General features: G+C 46.6%; 2 protein-coding genes across 2 annotated transcripts in view; one reads left to right on the top strand and one right to left on the bottom strand.

Moving 5' to 3' along the window:
* Positions 1-9,878, bottom strand: part of nyap2a (neuronal tyrosine-phosphorylated phosphoinositide-3-kinase adaptor 2a) — an 83,162-nt gene extending 73,284 nt beyond the window's left edge. Inside the window, exon 1 of the mRNA XM_041995144.1 lies at positions 9,430-9,878. The gene's annotated coding sequence lies outside the window, so the exon portion shown is untranslated. The remainder of the gene's footprint in view (positions 1-9,429) is intronic.
* Positions 9,879-12,140: 2,262 nt separating this feature from the next.
* The window catches only part of LOC121646427 (sodium/potassium-transporting ATPase subunit beta-3-like), a 42,503-nt gene continuing 40,952 nt past the window's right edge, over positions 12,141-13,691 (top strand). The window contains exon 1 of the mRNA XM_041995378.1: positions 12,141-12,579. Within this exon, the coding sequence (XP_041851312.1) occupies positions 12,306-12,579 (274 nt within the window). The 5' untranslated portion in view covers positions 12,141-12,305. The remainder of the gene's footprint in view (positions 12,580-13,691) is intronic.

Here is a 13,691-nt window from a genome sequence, read left to right on the forward strand (position 1 = left end):
TAGAAGTGCATTACATGTTGCATTCAACTGCACCTGGACATCTGAAGTTAAACTAGGTCTTTGTCACCTTCAGGAGGCTCTGGCCTGAAGACCGAAGGGTGCGCCCTGAAGAGTAGGGACACAGCAAGATGGCGATAAACTGGGGGGCCTGACCATGTAACGCCCTGAAAGTCAAAATTACAGTTTTAAAGTCAATACGAAATTATACTAGTAGCCAATGAAGTCTTGATAAAACAAAGGTGATGTGGGCTGTTCTGGGCAGACCTGTCAGTAGTCTGATGGCAGAGTTCTGCACTAACTGAAGTCTGGTGAGAGTTGCCTTATTAAAAAAAGTGAAAACAGAATTACAATAATCAATACGAGATGAGATAAAAGCATGAACGATCATTTCAAGATCTGATTTTGACAACATTCTCCTAACATTACAGATAGTTCTCAAATGATAAAAGCTGTCACGAATGGCGGTGGAGGTGAGGACTCAAATGCAGGCAGGAGGCAGAACTGGTGCAGGTAAAAAGGTTTATTACCCAGGAACTCACGACAGGGAACCACAGACGACGGGGATAAACTCCAGAGAACAAAACCCAAACATGACAAAATGAGGATCTGACAATGAATGACTGAAAACCGGGAGTACTTATACACAGAGGGAGTAACAAGACACAGGTGAAGTGGATGACTAATCAGACCAGGTGAACTAACGAGGCAGGAACAGAAAACCACAGGAACACAACAGGGAAAACCAAGCATGACAAAACTGAAAACTAAAGCATGAACATAAGAACTACAAACCAAGAACATGACCAAACTAATCATGACAAAAACCAAAATCCTAAACAATCAAAACACCCACCAAAACCCAGAAACCGTGACAGAACCCCCCCCCTCAAGGGCCGGATACCAGACGGCCCAACAAAGTCCACAAAAGAGAAAAACCCCAAGCCGGCCACCCAGGGTGGGCGGAGGGGGCCCGGAGGAGGGACCGACCAAAACAAGACAGGCCCCAGGACAAAGTTCAGGGGGAGCCACCTGGAGGCAGAACAGACGGCAGGATTAGGTCAGGAGGCCGGCCGGGGGGCCGGACGGACCGGGGCAGAACCTCCGGTGGACGGCCCGGAGGCCGTGCAGACAGCCGGATCAGTTCAGGCGGCCGGCCAGGGGGCCGGACGGACCGGGGCAGAACCTCCGGAGGATGACCCGGAGGCCGTGCAGACAGCAGGATCAGTTCAGGCGGCCGGCCAGGGGGCCGGACGGACCGGGGCAGAACCTCCGGAGGACGACCCGGAGGCTGTGCAGACAGCAGGCTCCGGTCAGGAGGCCGGACGAACCGGGGCAGAACCTCCAGAGGACGACCCGGAGGACGCACAGACAGGTTTCCAGGCAGACGGGCAGGCTTGGACTGGCGCTCTGGAGGACGGGCAGGCTTGGACTGGCGCTCTGGAGGACGGGCAGGCTTGGACTGGCGCTCTGGAGGACGGGCAGGCTTGGACTGGATCTCTGGCGGCGGACGGGCAGGCTTGGACTGGATCTCTGGCGGCGGACGGGCAGGCTTGGACTGGATCTCTGGCGGCGGACGGGCAGGCTTGGACTGGATCTCTGGCGGCGGACGGGCAGGCTTGGACTGGATCTCTGGCGGCGGACGGGCAGGCTTGGACTGGATCTCTGGCGGCGGACGGGCAGACTGGATCTCTGGCGGCGGACGGGCAGACTGGATCTCTGGCGGCGGACGGGCAGACTGGATCTCTGGCGGCGGACGGGCAGACTGGAGCTCTGGGTTGGGCACCAGTAGTGGGTAAGGGGCGTCTCGACCCGAGACCCCCTCGGAAACAGGAATCAGAAGAGAAGCATCACCACTGAAGACCCCCTCAGGAACAGGAATCAGAAGAGAGGCGTCACCACTGGAGACCCCCTCAGGGACAGGGACCAGAAGAGAGGCGTCACCACTGGAGACCCCCTCAGGGACAGGGACCAGAAGAGAGGCGTCACCACTGGAGACCCCCTCAGGGACAGGGACCAGAAGAGAGGCGTCACCACTGGAGACCCCCTCAGGGACAGGGACCAGGACTACAGTCGTCACCACTGGAGACCCCCTCAGGGACAGGGACCAGAAGAGAGACGTCACCACTGGAGACCCCCTCAGGGACAGGGACCAGAAGAGAGGCGTCACCACTGGAGACCCCCTCAGGGACAGGGACCAGAAGAGAGGCGTCACCACTGGAGACCCCCTCAGGAACTGGGACCAGAAGAGACGGGCAGGACCTGGGCACCGGCGTGGGACGCTGCAGAGCAGGGCAGGACCTCGGAGCCGGCGTCGGACGCTGCGGCACAGGGCAGGACCTCGGAGCCGGCGTCGGACGCTGCGGCGCAGGGCAGGACCTCGGAGCCGGCGTCGGACGCTGCGGCGCAGGGCAGGACCTCGGAGCCGGCGTCGGACGCTGCGGCGCAGGGCAGGACCTCGGAGCCGGCGTCGGACGCTGCGGCGCAGGGCAGGACCTCGGAGCCGGCGTCGGACGCTGCGGAGCAGGGCAGAACCTTGGCGCAGACGTGGGGTGCTGAGGCACTGGAGCAGATCTGGGAGCCGGCGTGGAGAGCTGGGGCACTGGAGCAGGAGGCGAAGCTGGAGACGTAGGCCTGGGAGCTGGTGGCGGCAACCGTGACAGTCAAGCTGATGGCGTCACTCGAGACGTGGACCGAGGAGCTGGTGTCGACCTCCGAGATGTGAAGCGCAGAGCTGGCGGACGGAGTTCCGCCCTTGCCTTTCGAACAGTGGACTCTAACCCTAGGTCAACTGCTTCAGGAAAGGTGAGGTACTCAGTCCACAAATTTACCAACCTGGTAGCGGTTGCCACCCGTACAAAGGGTGGATAAAGCCCCTCCAAACTCCTGAGGTAGGAGTCCTCAGCCAGGAATAAACAGTCCTCCAAATGGTCGCGCTCTGAGATGTCCTTATATGGCCAGCACATTCTGCCTGCTGAGTCCATTTGTGGTCAGATCCTACTGTCACGAATGGAGGTGGAGGTGAGGACTCAAATGCAGGCAGGAGGCAGAACTGGTGCAGGTAAAAGGTTTATTACCCAGGAACTCACGACAGGGAACCACAGACGACGGGGATAAACTCCAGAGAACAAAAACCAAACATGACAAAATGAGGATCTGACAATGAATGACTGAAAACCGGGAGTACTTATACACAGAGGGAGTAACAAGACACAGGTGAAGTGGATGACTAATCAGACCAGGTGAACTAACGAGGCAGGAACAGAAAACCACAGGAACACAAGAGGGAAAACCAAGCATGACAAAACTGAAAACTAAAGCATGAACATAAGAACTACAAACCAAGAACATGACCAAACTAATCATGACAAAAACCAAAATCCTAAACAATCAAAACACCCACCAAAACCCAGAAACCGTGACAAAAAGCGACTTTTGCTCAGCTGTCGAGAACGACTCTCCAAAGACAGGTTGAGCAAACACAACTCGAGGTTTCTGAGGGTGGTTTTAACAAGCCCAGAGCAACCAAAACTGTGTAGCGACCTGAATCTATGCACCTCTAATTTAGTGGGTTTCCACAGAAACCCCACTTTCCAGCATTTTCTCCTGAAATTACAAATGCCTTTTTTCATCCACGTAGTGGGCTTTTTACATGACCCTGAAGTCTTTTTTGACAGCTGATATCATGTCCAAAACACACAAACAATGACTATTTAAACTTGTCACAGATGTTTCAACACCATCACAATCAGCAAATGTCCTGGGGTCAAAGGAGGCAGAAAAAACCCTAAGCACTTTATAATTCAGACAATAGGCACCACATGGTATGCCATTGCATGGTTTTTGTAGTATATGGTATAGTATGGTTTGGCATAGTATGGCACACTCCACATTACTTCCATACAGATACATCTTCCTCTTTTTCTTGTTTGTTGCCTGAAAGGTCCATAAACTGTTATTATAATTATCTTTGGAGGTAAAGTCATTAACATTTCACTCTTTCTCATCATAAACCCTGAAAACATGGGCTTAGCACCCTTCTCACAGGTTTGGTCTCTCTCTTGTTCTAGTTTTCTGTAAACTCTCTGCTCACCTCTAAAGGTCAACATGCTGAATTAGATCAGCTAATTACCAGTTAAAACTGTGTAACCCTGCTGAGATACACTGACCCTGTCAGGCCTGTTGTCTGGATGTTTGGGCCTATCTGCTACTCCTGAAACAATCTACACATTTGCGAACACTTTAAGTCCTAAAGAGGAAATCTTTTGGTTAATCAGTAATATTGATCATCCTGAATGGGAGGCCATGTTGAAAGATTCCTGACCCAATGCCACTTCCTTTTCTGTTTTTTTTTTCACCTTTTAATATTAAATCTATATTTGCATAGCACTTTTAAAAAACAAGGTTTACAAAGTGCTGAATAGCACACAGCAAAGTAAGGTAGTGTGTTTTAAGAAGTCTTAAAAAGATAATACTGATGGTGCCAGTCTGTCTCTAACCTCTTTTATTTCCAAGATTATTGAGAGAGTTGTATTTCACCAGCTTAATGACTTTTTAAATGAAAGTGGAAATCTTGATAAATTTCAGTCCGGCTTACGACCTCATCACAGCCCTGAAACAGCTCTGGTCAAAGTGGTAAATGACATTAGGTTGAATACTGGTTCTGGTCTAGTATCAGTCCTGGTTCTGTTGGATCTCAGTGCTGCGTTTGATACTGTAGATCACAGAATCCTGTTTTAAGGCTTGAAATATGGGTTGGACTTTCTGGAGCGGTCCTTAACTGGTTCTGGTCCTATTTAGAAGGCCGGCGTTATTTTGTTACGATCGGCAGCTATGAATCTGAGCGAGTGGCCATTACTTGTGTAGTCCCTAAGGGGTCAGTCCTTGGACCTCTTCTGTTCAACTTGTATCTGTTCCCTTTGGGTCAAATATTACAGAACTATAGCATTAATTATCAAAGTTATGCTGATGATACACAACTTTATGTGTCTCTGTCACCAGATGACTGCAGTCCAATAGACTTATTGTGTCAGTGTCTGGAGTAAATAAACACCTGGATGAAGGAGAATTTCCTACAATTAAATGAAGACAAAACTGAGATTATTCTGTTTGGTTGCAAAGAGAAGAGGGTCAGCATTGGTAAACACCTGGAGACTCGGGCCCTTAAAACCACCGACCAAGTTGGTAACCTTGGAGTGATGATAGACTCAGACCTGACTCTCTGCAGCCACATCAAAGCTTTTTACCAGCTCAGAAACATCAACAGAATTAAAAGTTTAGTCCCCCAGAAAGACCAAGAGAAACTCCTCCATGCATCCACCCTTCACCCTCAGCATTAATCTCTGTTACCAAGAACTTAAACAATCTGTTTGCCTTGAGAGTGATCAGTAAAGCACAATATTAAAGGGAATATATGAAATTTCCACAACAGGGGGTTGCTTCAATGAGTGGTGAGCAGTCTCCTTGAGTTAGCCAGGCCTCTGGTAAAATCAAAAAGTCCAAGTAATTGCTGGTAATAAAATAGTGGCAAAAGAATGTTTTGTTGATGATGGCTCTGATATTTAAAGTCCAAAGTTTATTGGAGTGGAACGGGGAGCAGGGATGACGAGGGACAGAGAGGAACGGTGATAAGGCCGGGAGGAGAAGGTCCTCTGGGGGTGAACTGCCTGTAAGGGCGCAGGTTAGTGATGACAGTGATCCTGTGTTGAAAAGGGCTGCATGGGGAACTGGGTTGAGGGGGTACCAATGAGGGGGGAGGGGGTGAAGTCGGAGCAGAGGGGGTTTCAAGTCAATTTTGTTTATGAGTCTGAACAGCATGGATGATGTTGTAAGTTAAAAACCAGTTCCCAAGTGAATTGAGGTGCAGACCATCCGCCCTGAAAAAGGCTGAACGAGTCCAGAAAATATCCAAGTTGTCAATAAAACCAAAGTTGTAAGAAGAGGAGGTTTGCTGGAGCTATGAGTGGAGCGATAACATCCTGCTAAAACGACTGACCCCACGACCCAGCGTGGGAATCGGACCAGAGATAAAAACAGACTTGCCACAAGCTGATAAAAACTCAAAGAGGTCCTTAAACTCTAAGTTTGTGATTTCAGACTCCCGATGTGCAGTGTCACTAGTCCCTACGTGGATAATCACCCTGTTGATAGTGGGGGCCTTAGCCTGCAGCAGCCCCGGTAGTTTGTCCAGCAAAGTGCGCACAGTAGCTCCGGGAAAACAGCAAGTGGAGGCATTAAAAAATCTACAGTTGTATCAGCAGCGATGTGACAACAGTACCGTATTATGGAGTCACCCACTAGAAGTGTTGTGGGTGAGAAAAGGGGCCGAGGCGGAGGGGAGAGATGTCGCAACGAGTCCGAGAACCAAGACAGTGGAGGCGAGGAAGGCGGCTGCTGGACGGCTGTGGCGTCCTGTTCAGAGCACCCGAGGCCGGTGGCAGCGACAATGGTACGGGGCAGAGCAGGGGACCGTTGTAGTCAAGGGCCAGCGACTCACGGGAGGGCTCCCCGCTGTATCAGAGCAAGAAAACCCTCCAGAGCGCCTGATGACAGCCTCCTTTAACAGTCTGCGGTGAGAGGAGGAAGTTGCTGCCCGGGCTGGGTCCCGCTGCCTTTGTTCGCTGGTCTGCATTGTCAGGGAACCGCTGGCCCACGGTGGTGGGGACGGGTCCAGCGTTCCGGCCACGGGAGCCCTCTGGGTGCTGTCGGTCTGGTTGGAGGGCTCAGATCCCATGTCTCAGGCTCAGGAACAGCAGGACGAGCCGAGGCTTCATCCATCAGGGCGGCAAAATGGTTGGAGAGGCTCAAACCTTCCCAGCTCTTTCCCTTCCCAAGGACCACCACGTCAGCCCAGAAGGGTCGGTTGTTAAGAGTAAAGCAGGATGAAGGCCGGGGACAGGAAAGGGTTAGGGTTAGGGTTAGGGTTAGGGTTAGGGTTAGGGTTAGGGTCCCATACAATGGTGTCCTGGAGTGTAGTGACGGAGGTAATGTGCTGCGATTCTTTAAAGGCTATGTCCACGACTTGTGGGAGAAGGGTGTCTTTCTTTCTGAGTTCATCTGAAAGCCGTTTGATGTCCTCCTTTAAGTCCGCAATAGTTTTATTTGTTTTCAGGCGGTAGATTTGTTCCTCGGTGTGCATGGCAGCTAAAAACAAGCAGGCTAGCAAGCTAGCGAAATGACCACCTGGGTTAACAATCAGCGCTCGACAGTCTGGTTAAAAGATTAGATTAGAGATTAGACTTTATTATCTCACAGTGGAGAAATTCACTTGTTACAGCAGCTCTTGTTATAGAATAAAGTGCAGAAAGATAGAATAAGGTGAACATGCATCACAGCAAGAAGGTGCAATATAAATTATTTACAAGAAAAAGTCTAAGGAAAGCAAAAATATGTACCATTATAAATATAAAAGATATATATATATATATATATATATATATATATATATACTATATGTATATATAAAATATAACAACAACCTCACAGACTATATACATATTTACATGGTGATGGTGGGAAATGAAGAATATGATGACATTGATAATGGGGGGGGGGTATTGCACAGTAAAATATAAATAAAGATTACACAGTATTATGACTATACAGATAAGTTGTACAGTCTGACAGCAGTGGGAATGAAGGACCTGCGGTAGCGCTCCTTCCTACACTGAGGGTGTCTCAGATGTACAGATGTACAGATTCGAAAGGAAGCCAAAACGCAGTAAAGTTCACTTGGACAGGTAGATCCAGTACAATGACATGGTAAAACGTATTAAAAATGTGAAGTTTTGACTCATTAAAAACAGACCCAACTGGCTACCTGGATCAGTCTGTGCTTCTGTCTTACCTTGTCCTGTCCAGGATGGTGGCGGCAGAATGCTGGTCTGGCTGCTGTGTTGTGCCGAACAAATTTGCTTTGCCAAGAGGAGCTTTATGGGTATAAGACTCCTCTTGATTATTTATTTATTTATTTATTTTTTTTATCTTATTTATTTATTTTGAATTATGGAAATTATGTAATCTAGCTGGACCTGACTGGAGGGGACAGAAAAAAGGAGAATAATGGAGAAAAGGTAAAAGGAAAGTAGAAAACAAGAATCCAGTAGATAGAAGCAACAAGCTTCAATCCAACCTAACACCAGACAACCAGCTGCTACACCTGTACAGAAACACAACAGAGAATTTCCTACAGCTTTTACAGGTAAACTAAGCAGACAATCATCAGGAGTTCCTAAAGAATAACCAAGACAACAACAACAACATGTATCCCAACAACAACCAAAGAACCAGAAACACACACACTTGAATCAAAGCATCTCTTATTATATAAATCCACTGGACACCTCAGTGCTGTGTCAGCATGCAGAGGATAAGGAATGAGGAGGGATCAGAGATGAGTATTATCCTGCAGATGTGACCACACCTCTATGGAGGCTGGAGGCAGACTAGGACGGCCCAGAGACCCGGGTCATCAGCAGCATCCAGGAGCACCAACCCAAGCCACACCACCTCGAAGACCCACCCAGAGGCTGGATAATTCAGCCTCCCATTTTGAAGTTGGAAGACAGATTGAGTCTTCTAGTTTGGATAATAGTCTATATGTTTTTGATAATAGCTTTGGGGCATTGAGATTCATGAATTCTGCCACCCTAATAGGTAGCTGCAAGTTTAATTGATTAATGGCATTTTTTTTTTTACATAGATTTAAGTTGGTGATATTCTAGAAATGTAATGCTGCTGATTCCATATTGTGAAGTGAGAATATTAAATGACAAGAAGTTCCCATTTTCTATTATATGTTCTGTTTTATTCCTTTATTTTTCCATTGAGTGAAGTTAATCAGCTTTCTATTTTGCAGGATGTCAGGGTTGTTCCAGACGGGTGGAGCTTACATGGAAAAAGTGAAGACTTGGTTATTTTTAGAAATTCCCACCAAGCCATTAAAGAGAAACTGATGTCGATGCTTTTAAAACACTGATGTGTTTTGATGGTTGAGCTGATGAATGGCAGGTCAGAGATAACCAGATCCTCACACAATGCTTGCTCTACATCTAACCATGGTTCATCCAGACTGCTAGGTTTAAGCCATTTGGAGATATATTACAGTTTTTAGACTGATACGTGATGGCTTGTTTTTCTATATTTTCAAAATGCCACTTCTGATTTGGACTCTAACCTAGTCTTATGCCGGATTCTTGAGAACATCTCAGGCACGTTTTCCTTTACTTCCCAAGATGGCAGCCATATTGAGGCCAAATGCTACCATTTCACATTTCATGGTTTGAAACAAACAGGCTGCGAGTGAGCCGGTTGTGTTTTGAACAGACTTTATTAACACTTTTGCAAAGGGCAGCAGTAGCAGTAGATAGCAGTAAAAAAAAAAACATGAAACATGTCACAGAGGCTGAAAGAAGGAACTGATATGAGGTTTACCTGAGGATCAGCGGGGACTCAAACTCCCTCCATCCTTCCTTCAGTGCCTCCTTCAGTGTTTGTACATCTCTGCTGCAAACCAAATTGTCCTCTTGAGGGACAAATTATAAAGTGAAGTGTCCCCTTCAGTGTTTCCTTCACTGTGTCCTTCGTTTCCTCCTCAGTCCTCTGTGCAGATGGAAATGGGAGTGATGAAGGCTCCTGTTGTCCTCTGATGATGTTGATGAGGATAATTGTTTTTTGCTGCAATGTTAATCCATATCCGCCCTTCAGTACCTCTTTTCTTCCTTACTGTCTCCCCCTTCTTTCCCTTCGTTGTCGTCTCATGAATCCTCAAAGCTTAAATTATCACCACTCACACACATACACCCTTCAGCCGCACACTCATACATCCCCGACAACGGTTGCCACAAGAACCAAGAGGCTGAAACCACGGCAACCTGACAGCATCCTTACCCTGCTGACTCCTCCTCCTGCTGCCGACAGAGAGAAAGAGAGAGAGGGGGGGGGGGGGGGGGGGGGGGGGGGGGGGGGGGGGGCATAACCTTTTATTTCAATATTTCCATTCTAATCTAATTAAAACAATTCAAAATAAGTCAGAAATCCTCCTTAAGCCAAAGAATCCTGACAAACTGAACACAGTGCGCTGTGAACAGCCCAAATATGAACAAAACTCGCCAAGCCGATAAAGGCCTGTTCAGTGTTAAAAGGAAGATGGGTCTTGAGGTTCTCGTTTAAGGTTTAAAGTAACACTATATCACCCTATGTAGTGTTCATGGGGTGTGTGTGTGTGTGTGTGTGTGTGTGGGGGGGGGGGGGGGGGGGGGGGGGGGGGGGGTGTCTGGCCAGAAAGGAAAGGCTAGACATTTCCCCCAAAAGAAATGTACTTCTATCCTGCCCCCTTGTGAAAGGAGAAGCCATGTGGAGTAGCAGCTGAAAATTATTGTAGCATCAAGATAGTTATCAGTGATAACTGCCCACAGGTCACCAACACCAGATGAAACAATACCAATCAAATGTCAAGGTAAATTGACTCTAATATGCAAATCCACACTCTGCCTCTTTGTTCTTTCACATGCAAGTACCATAACACCCAAAGGAATGGCCCCAAAGGCTCTGCGGCCCTGGGCCCTGCGCTTGGCCCACCCTGGATGTCTGGTGCCTGGCAGGGTAAGCGTGAGTTGTTGTTTGTCTCTCTGATGGAACGGCGACTTGTCCTGGTTCTATTCTATTCTACAGTCGTTTAGCAGACGCTTTTATCCAAAGCGACTTACATTTGATAGTAAGAACACAAGCAAGAATTCAAACAAGATGGGACGTCATAATTAAGTTTTTTGTAGTTTTGTAACTCATTTTGTTTAAATACAAACATTATTATTTCATCAAACAATATCAACTTGGGCATAAGTGCAGCAGCTTCTTTAGTACTTGGTTGAGCCAAAGAGCTGGACAAATCTTTCTAACTCATTCTGTTGAGTAGAAGAGTTAAGCTAAGTGTGGAAATGCTCCTTAAACAGCTGAGTCTTTAGCTTGCTTTTAAAAGTGGATTAGAACTGTGCGGATAGGATGGAGTCCTGGTGTACCTGCTTCTCGCCTGCTAAATCCTGGAACCCTGAATTGGACTATGAAGTATGAAAACTAACTGACTTGTTGGACAGAGATCTAATAATAAGTCCAGCTAGCTTTATGAAATTTACACTATCTCTGTTGTATCTCTGTCTCCTCGTTCTTTCTCTATTTTCTACTTTTCATTTCTGTACCCTCCAGCAACACAATATAAATTCTGTAATTTAACATAAATTAATAAGAATTTAAATAAAGAGAATCAGATTATCAAGAGGAGCCTTGTACCCTTAAAGCTCCTCTTGGCAAAGCAGATTTGTTCGCCCAACACAGCAGCCAGACCAACATTTTGCCACCACCATCCTGGACAGGACAAGTTAAAACAAACAAACAAAATGTTTGTTCTTTCATTTATCTGTACAGTATATAAAGCTACATTTTCTCTTTCCTCTGCTCATGCTGTCTCTCACCTCCTTACATGTGTGACATCAGCAAATAGGGGTGCTTTTAGCCAATGACGCAGCCTCTCAGTGGTCATGTGACACACTGTCAGCTGTGGTCTGATTATATCATTTCAGATGTGAAATCATTTCTGAACAGGTATTTGTTTTAGTTTTGGTTCTGGTTCTAGTTCCTGTTTTGGTAATGGTTTCAGTTTCATGACCAGTAATCCTGAAACAATCTTGATCTTGAGAATCTGCTCCATCGTCCTCATTCAGTCTAATATCAGATTGATCTACCTGATCCTGATGACCCGATAATTGATTAATTAGTTTTTGGAATAATAGACTAAATATTTAATATTTGGATTTTTTTTTTTTTTTTTAGGTTTAGTATTGCACCATATTTGAAATGTAATATCCGGTAGTGTTTGGGTATTTCTTATGTAGTATGCAGTAGTATCCTAAACGTCTGATATTTCTGATTTATCTAGTATCAGGTATTTTGGGTGTAGAGTCTAGATGTTTTTGTCAAAGTATCTGCTATATTTGTGTACTCGCTCTGACTCATCTCTGGTTTTTATTCAACTCTGGTGATGATGATGATGATGGTGATGTTTGTGGGCTGCACCTTCATCATCATCAGACCCCCAGCCCCCCACTCTGAGCTGCGCATGCGTGCCTTTCTGCAGCAGTACGTTGATGAGAACCGTGTACGCATATGAGTGAGCGCGCATTTGTGCGTGTTTAAGCGCGTGTGCGGTTACAGCACGAGCGGCGCTGACATATCAAAGGGATCCGTTAACGCTACTGCCGGCGTTCAGAGATAATTATCCCGGTTCGGATTTACCCGCAACCGCACGCGCCCCCACCATGTCTACCGGCTCCGAGGTCCACAACCAGGAACCGAACCAGGAGCCCAACCAGGAGCCGAACCAGGAGCAGAAACAAGAGCAGACGGAGGAGAAGGATGCCGCGAAGGAGGAGATGAAGGCGGAGGAGAAGGAGGAAAAAAACGAGGAGCCGAAGGAACAGAAAAGGGAGGAAAAGAAAGACGGAAATAAAGAGGAGAAGAAGGAGTCCTGGAAGGATTCGATCTACAACCCGAGGACCGGACAGTTCCTGGGCCGAACCGCCAGCAGCTGGGGTAAGGGTCGGCCTCGAGTCCACAAAGAGAGATTGACCTGGCCCGGTCCGGTCCGGCCCAGTTCGTTCAGTGTGCCGGATTAGTAACCTGCCTCTGGACCGAGCCGGACCAGGGAAGTACATGTGAAGCTTCAGGATTTAATGTTTAATTTTGTAAATATACTCGCAGGTCTGACAGTATATAATACTGCAGTATATATGGTACTACGATATATTTATACTACAGTACTGGAGTATGTGGCAATACAGTGTGATACCAAAGTATTTATGGTATAACAGTGCGTTACCCAAGTATTCACTTGACAACGTGTAGAGGATATGTAGTAAATATTTTGTGTCTGACATGAAGCATCTTAAAATGACATTTATTCAATAATAAGTACAAAAGAAAGAAAGAAAGAAAAAAAAAAAAACGCACAACAAAAAAAGGTTTACAGCCAAATTTTACCTGATGTGGGTTAGGTTAAATTTCATCCACATGCCCAAAGGCCAGAGCTTATTACCTTTCAAATGGCATATCATTGAATAAATTTGACCCTGTAGTTCTTGAGTTCTTCAGTTATAACCTTTGAAACTTGGTAATGTCAATAGACAGAAAATATTACAAAATTAGGTTGCTTTGGTTGATCCGTCATTTGTTTCATCTCATGGTTGAGTTGAGAGAGCTGGTCCTCCCGATTATGAATTTTTCCTCCTTTGTGCTCCCAAAGCTGACATCTTATAAGTCTGCTCAGTCCATATTTTGGCTATTTCTTACTGTCACAAAACTTTGCCAGCAAAGCAAAACTCAAATGCAAACGCCAAAGCAAAACCAATGTGAAATCATTGTCTATTAATAGATACCAAAATTGGAACAGGTATGGTAAGACAGACAGGCAAATATATACAAGGGGGCTAGGTTAAAGGCAAATATCATGAATCATGCAGGGTCAAAACACTAGATGTTGTAGTGGAAAAAAACAATTCTGGCACCCTGAACACAAAAAGAATGCCGCCAATCTAGCAGAGAAGAAATGCAAGAGATGGAGTCTGATCCGACAGGGGCAGATAATGAGATACAGGTGGAACACTTTAGGGTGGGTAGTTAGGAAGGAAAGATACCTAAAACAGGAC

The sequence above is a fragment of the Melanotaenia boesemani genome, chromosome 9 (assembly GCF_017639745.1).
Source record: "Melanotaenia boesemani isolate fMelBoe1 chromosome 9, fMelBoe1.pri, whole genome shotgun sequence".
Classification (NCBI taxonomy): Eukaryota; Metazoa; Chordata; class Actinopteri; order Atheriniformes; family Melanotaeniidae; genus Melanotaenia; species Melanotaenia boesemani.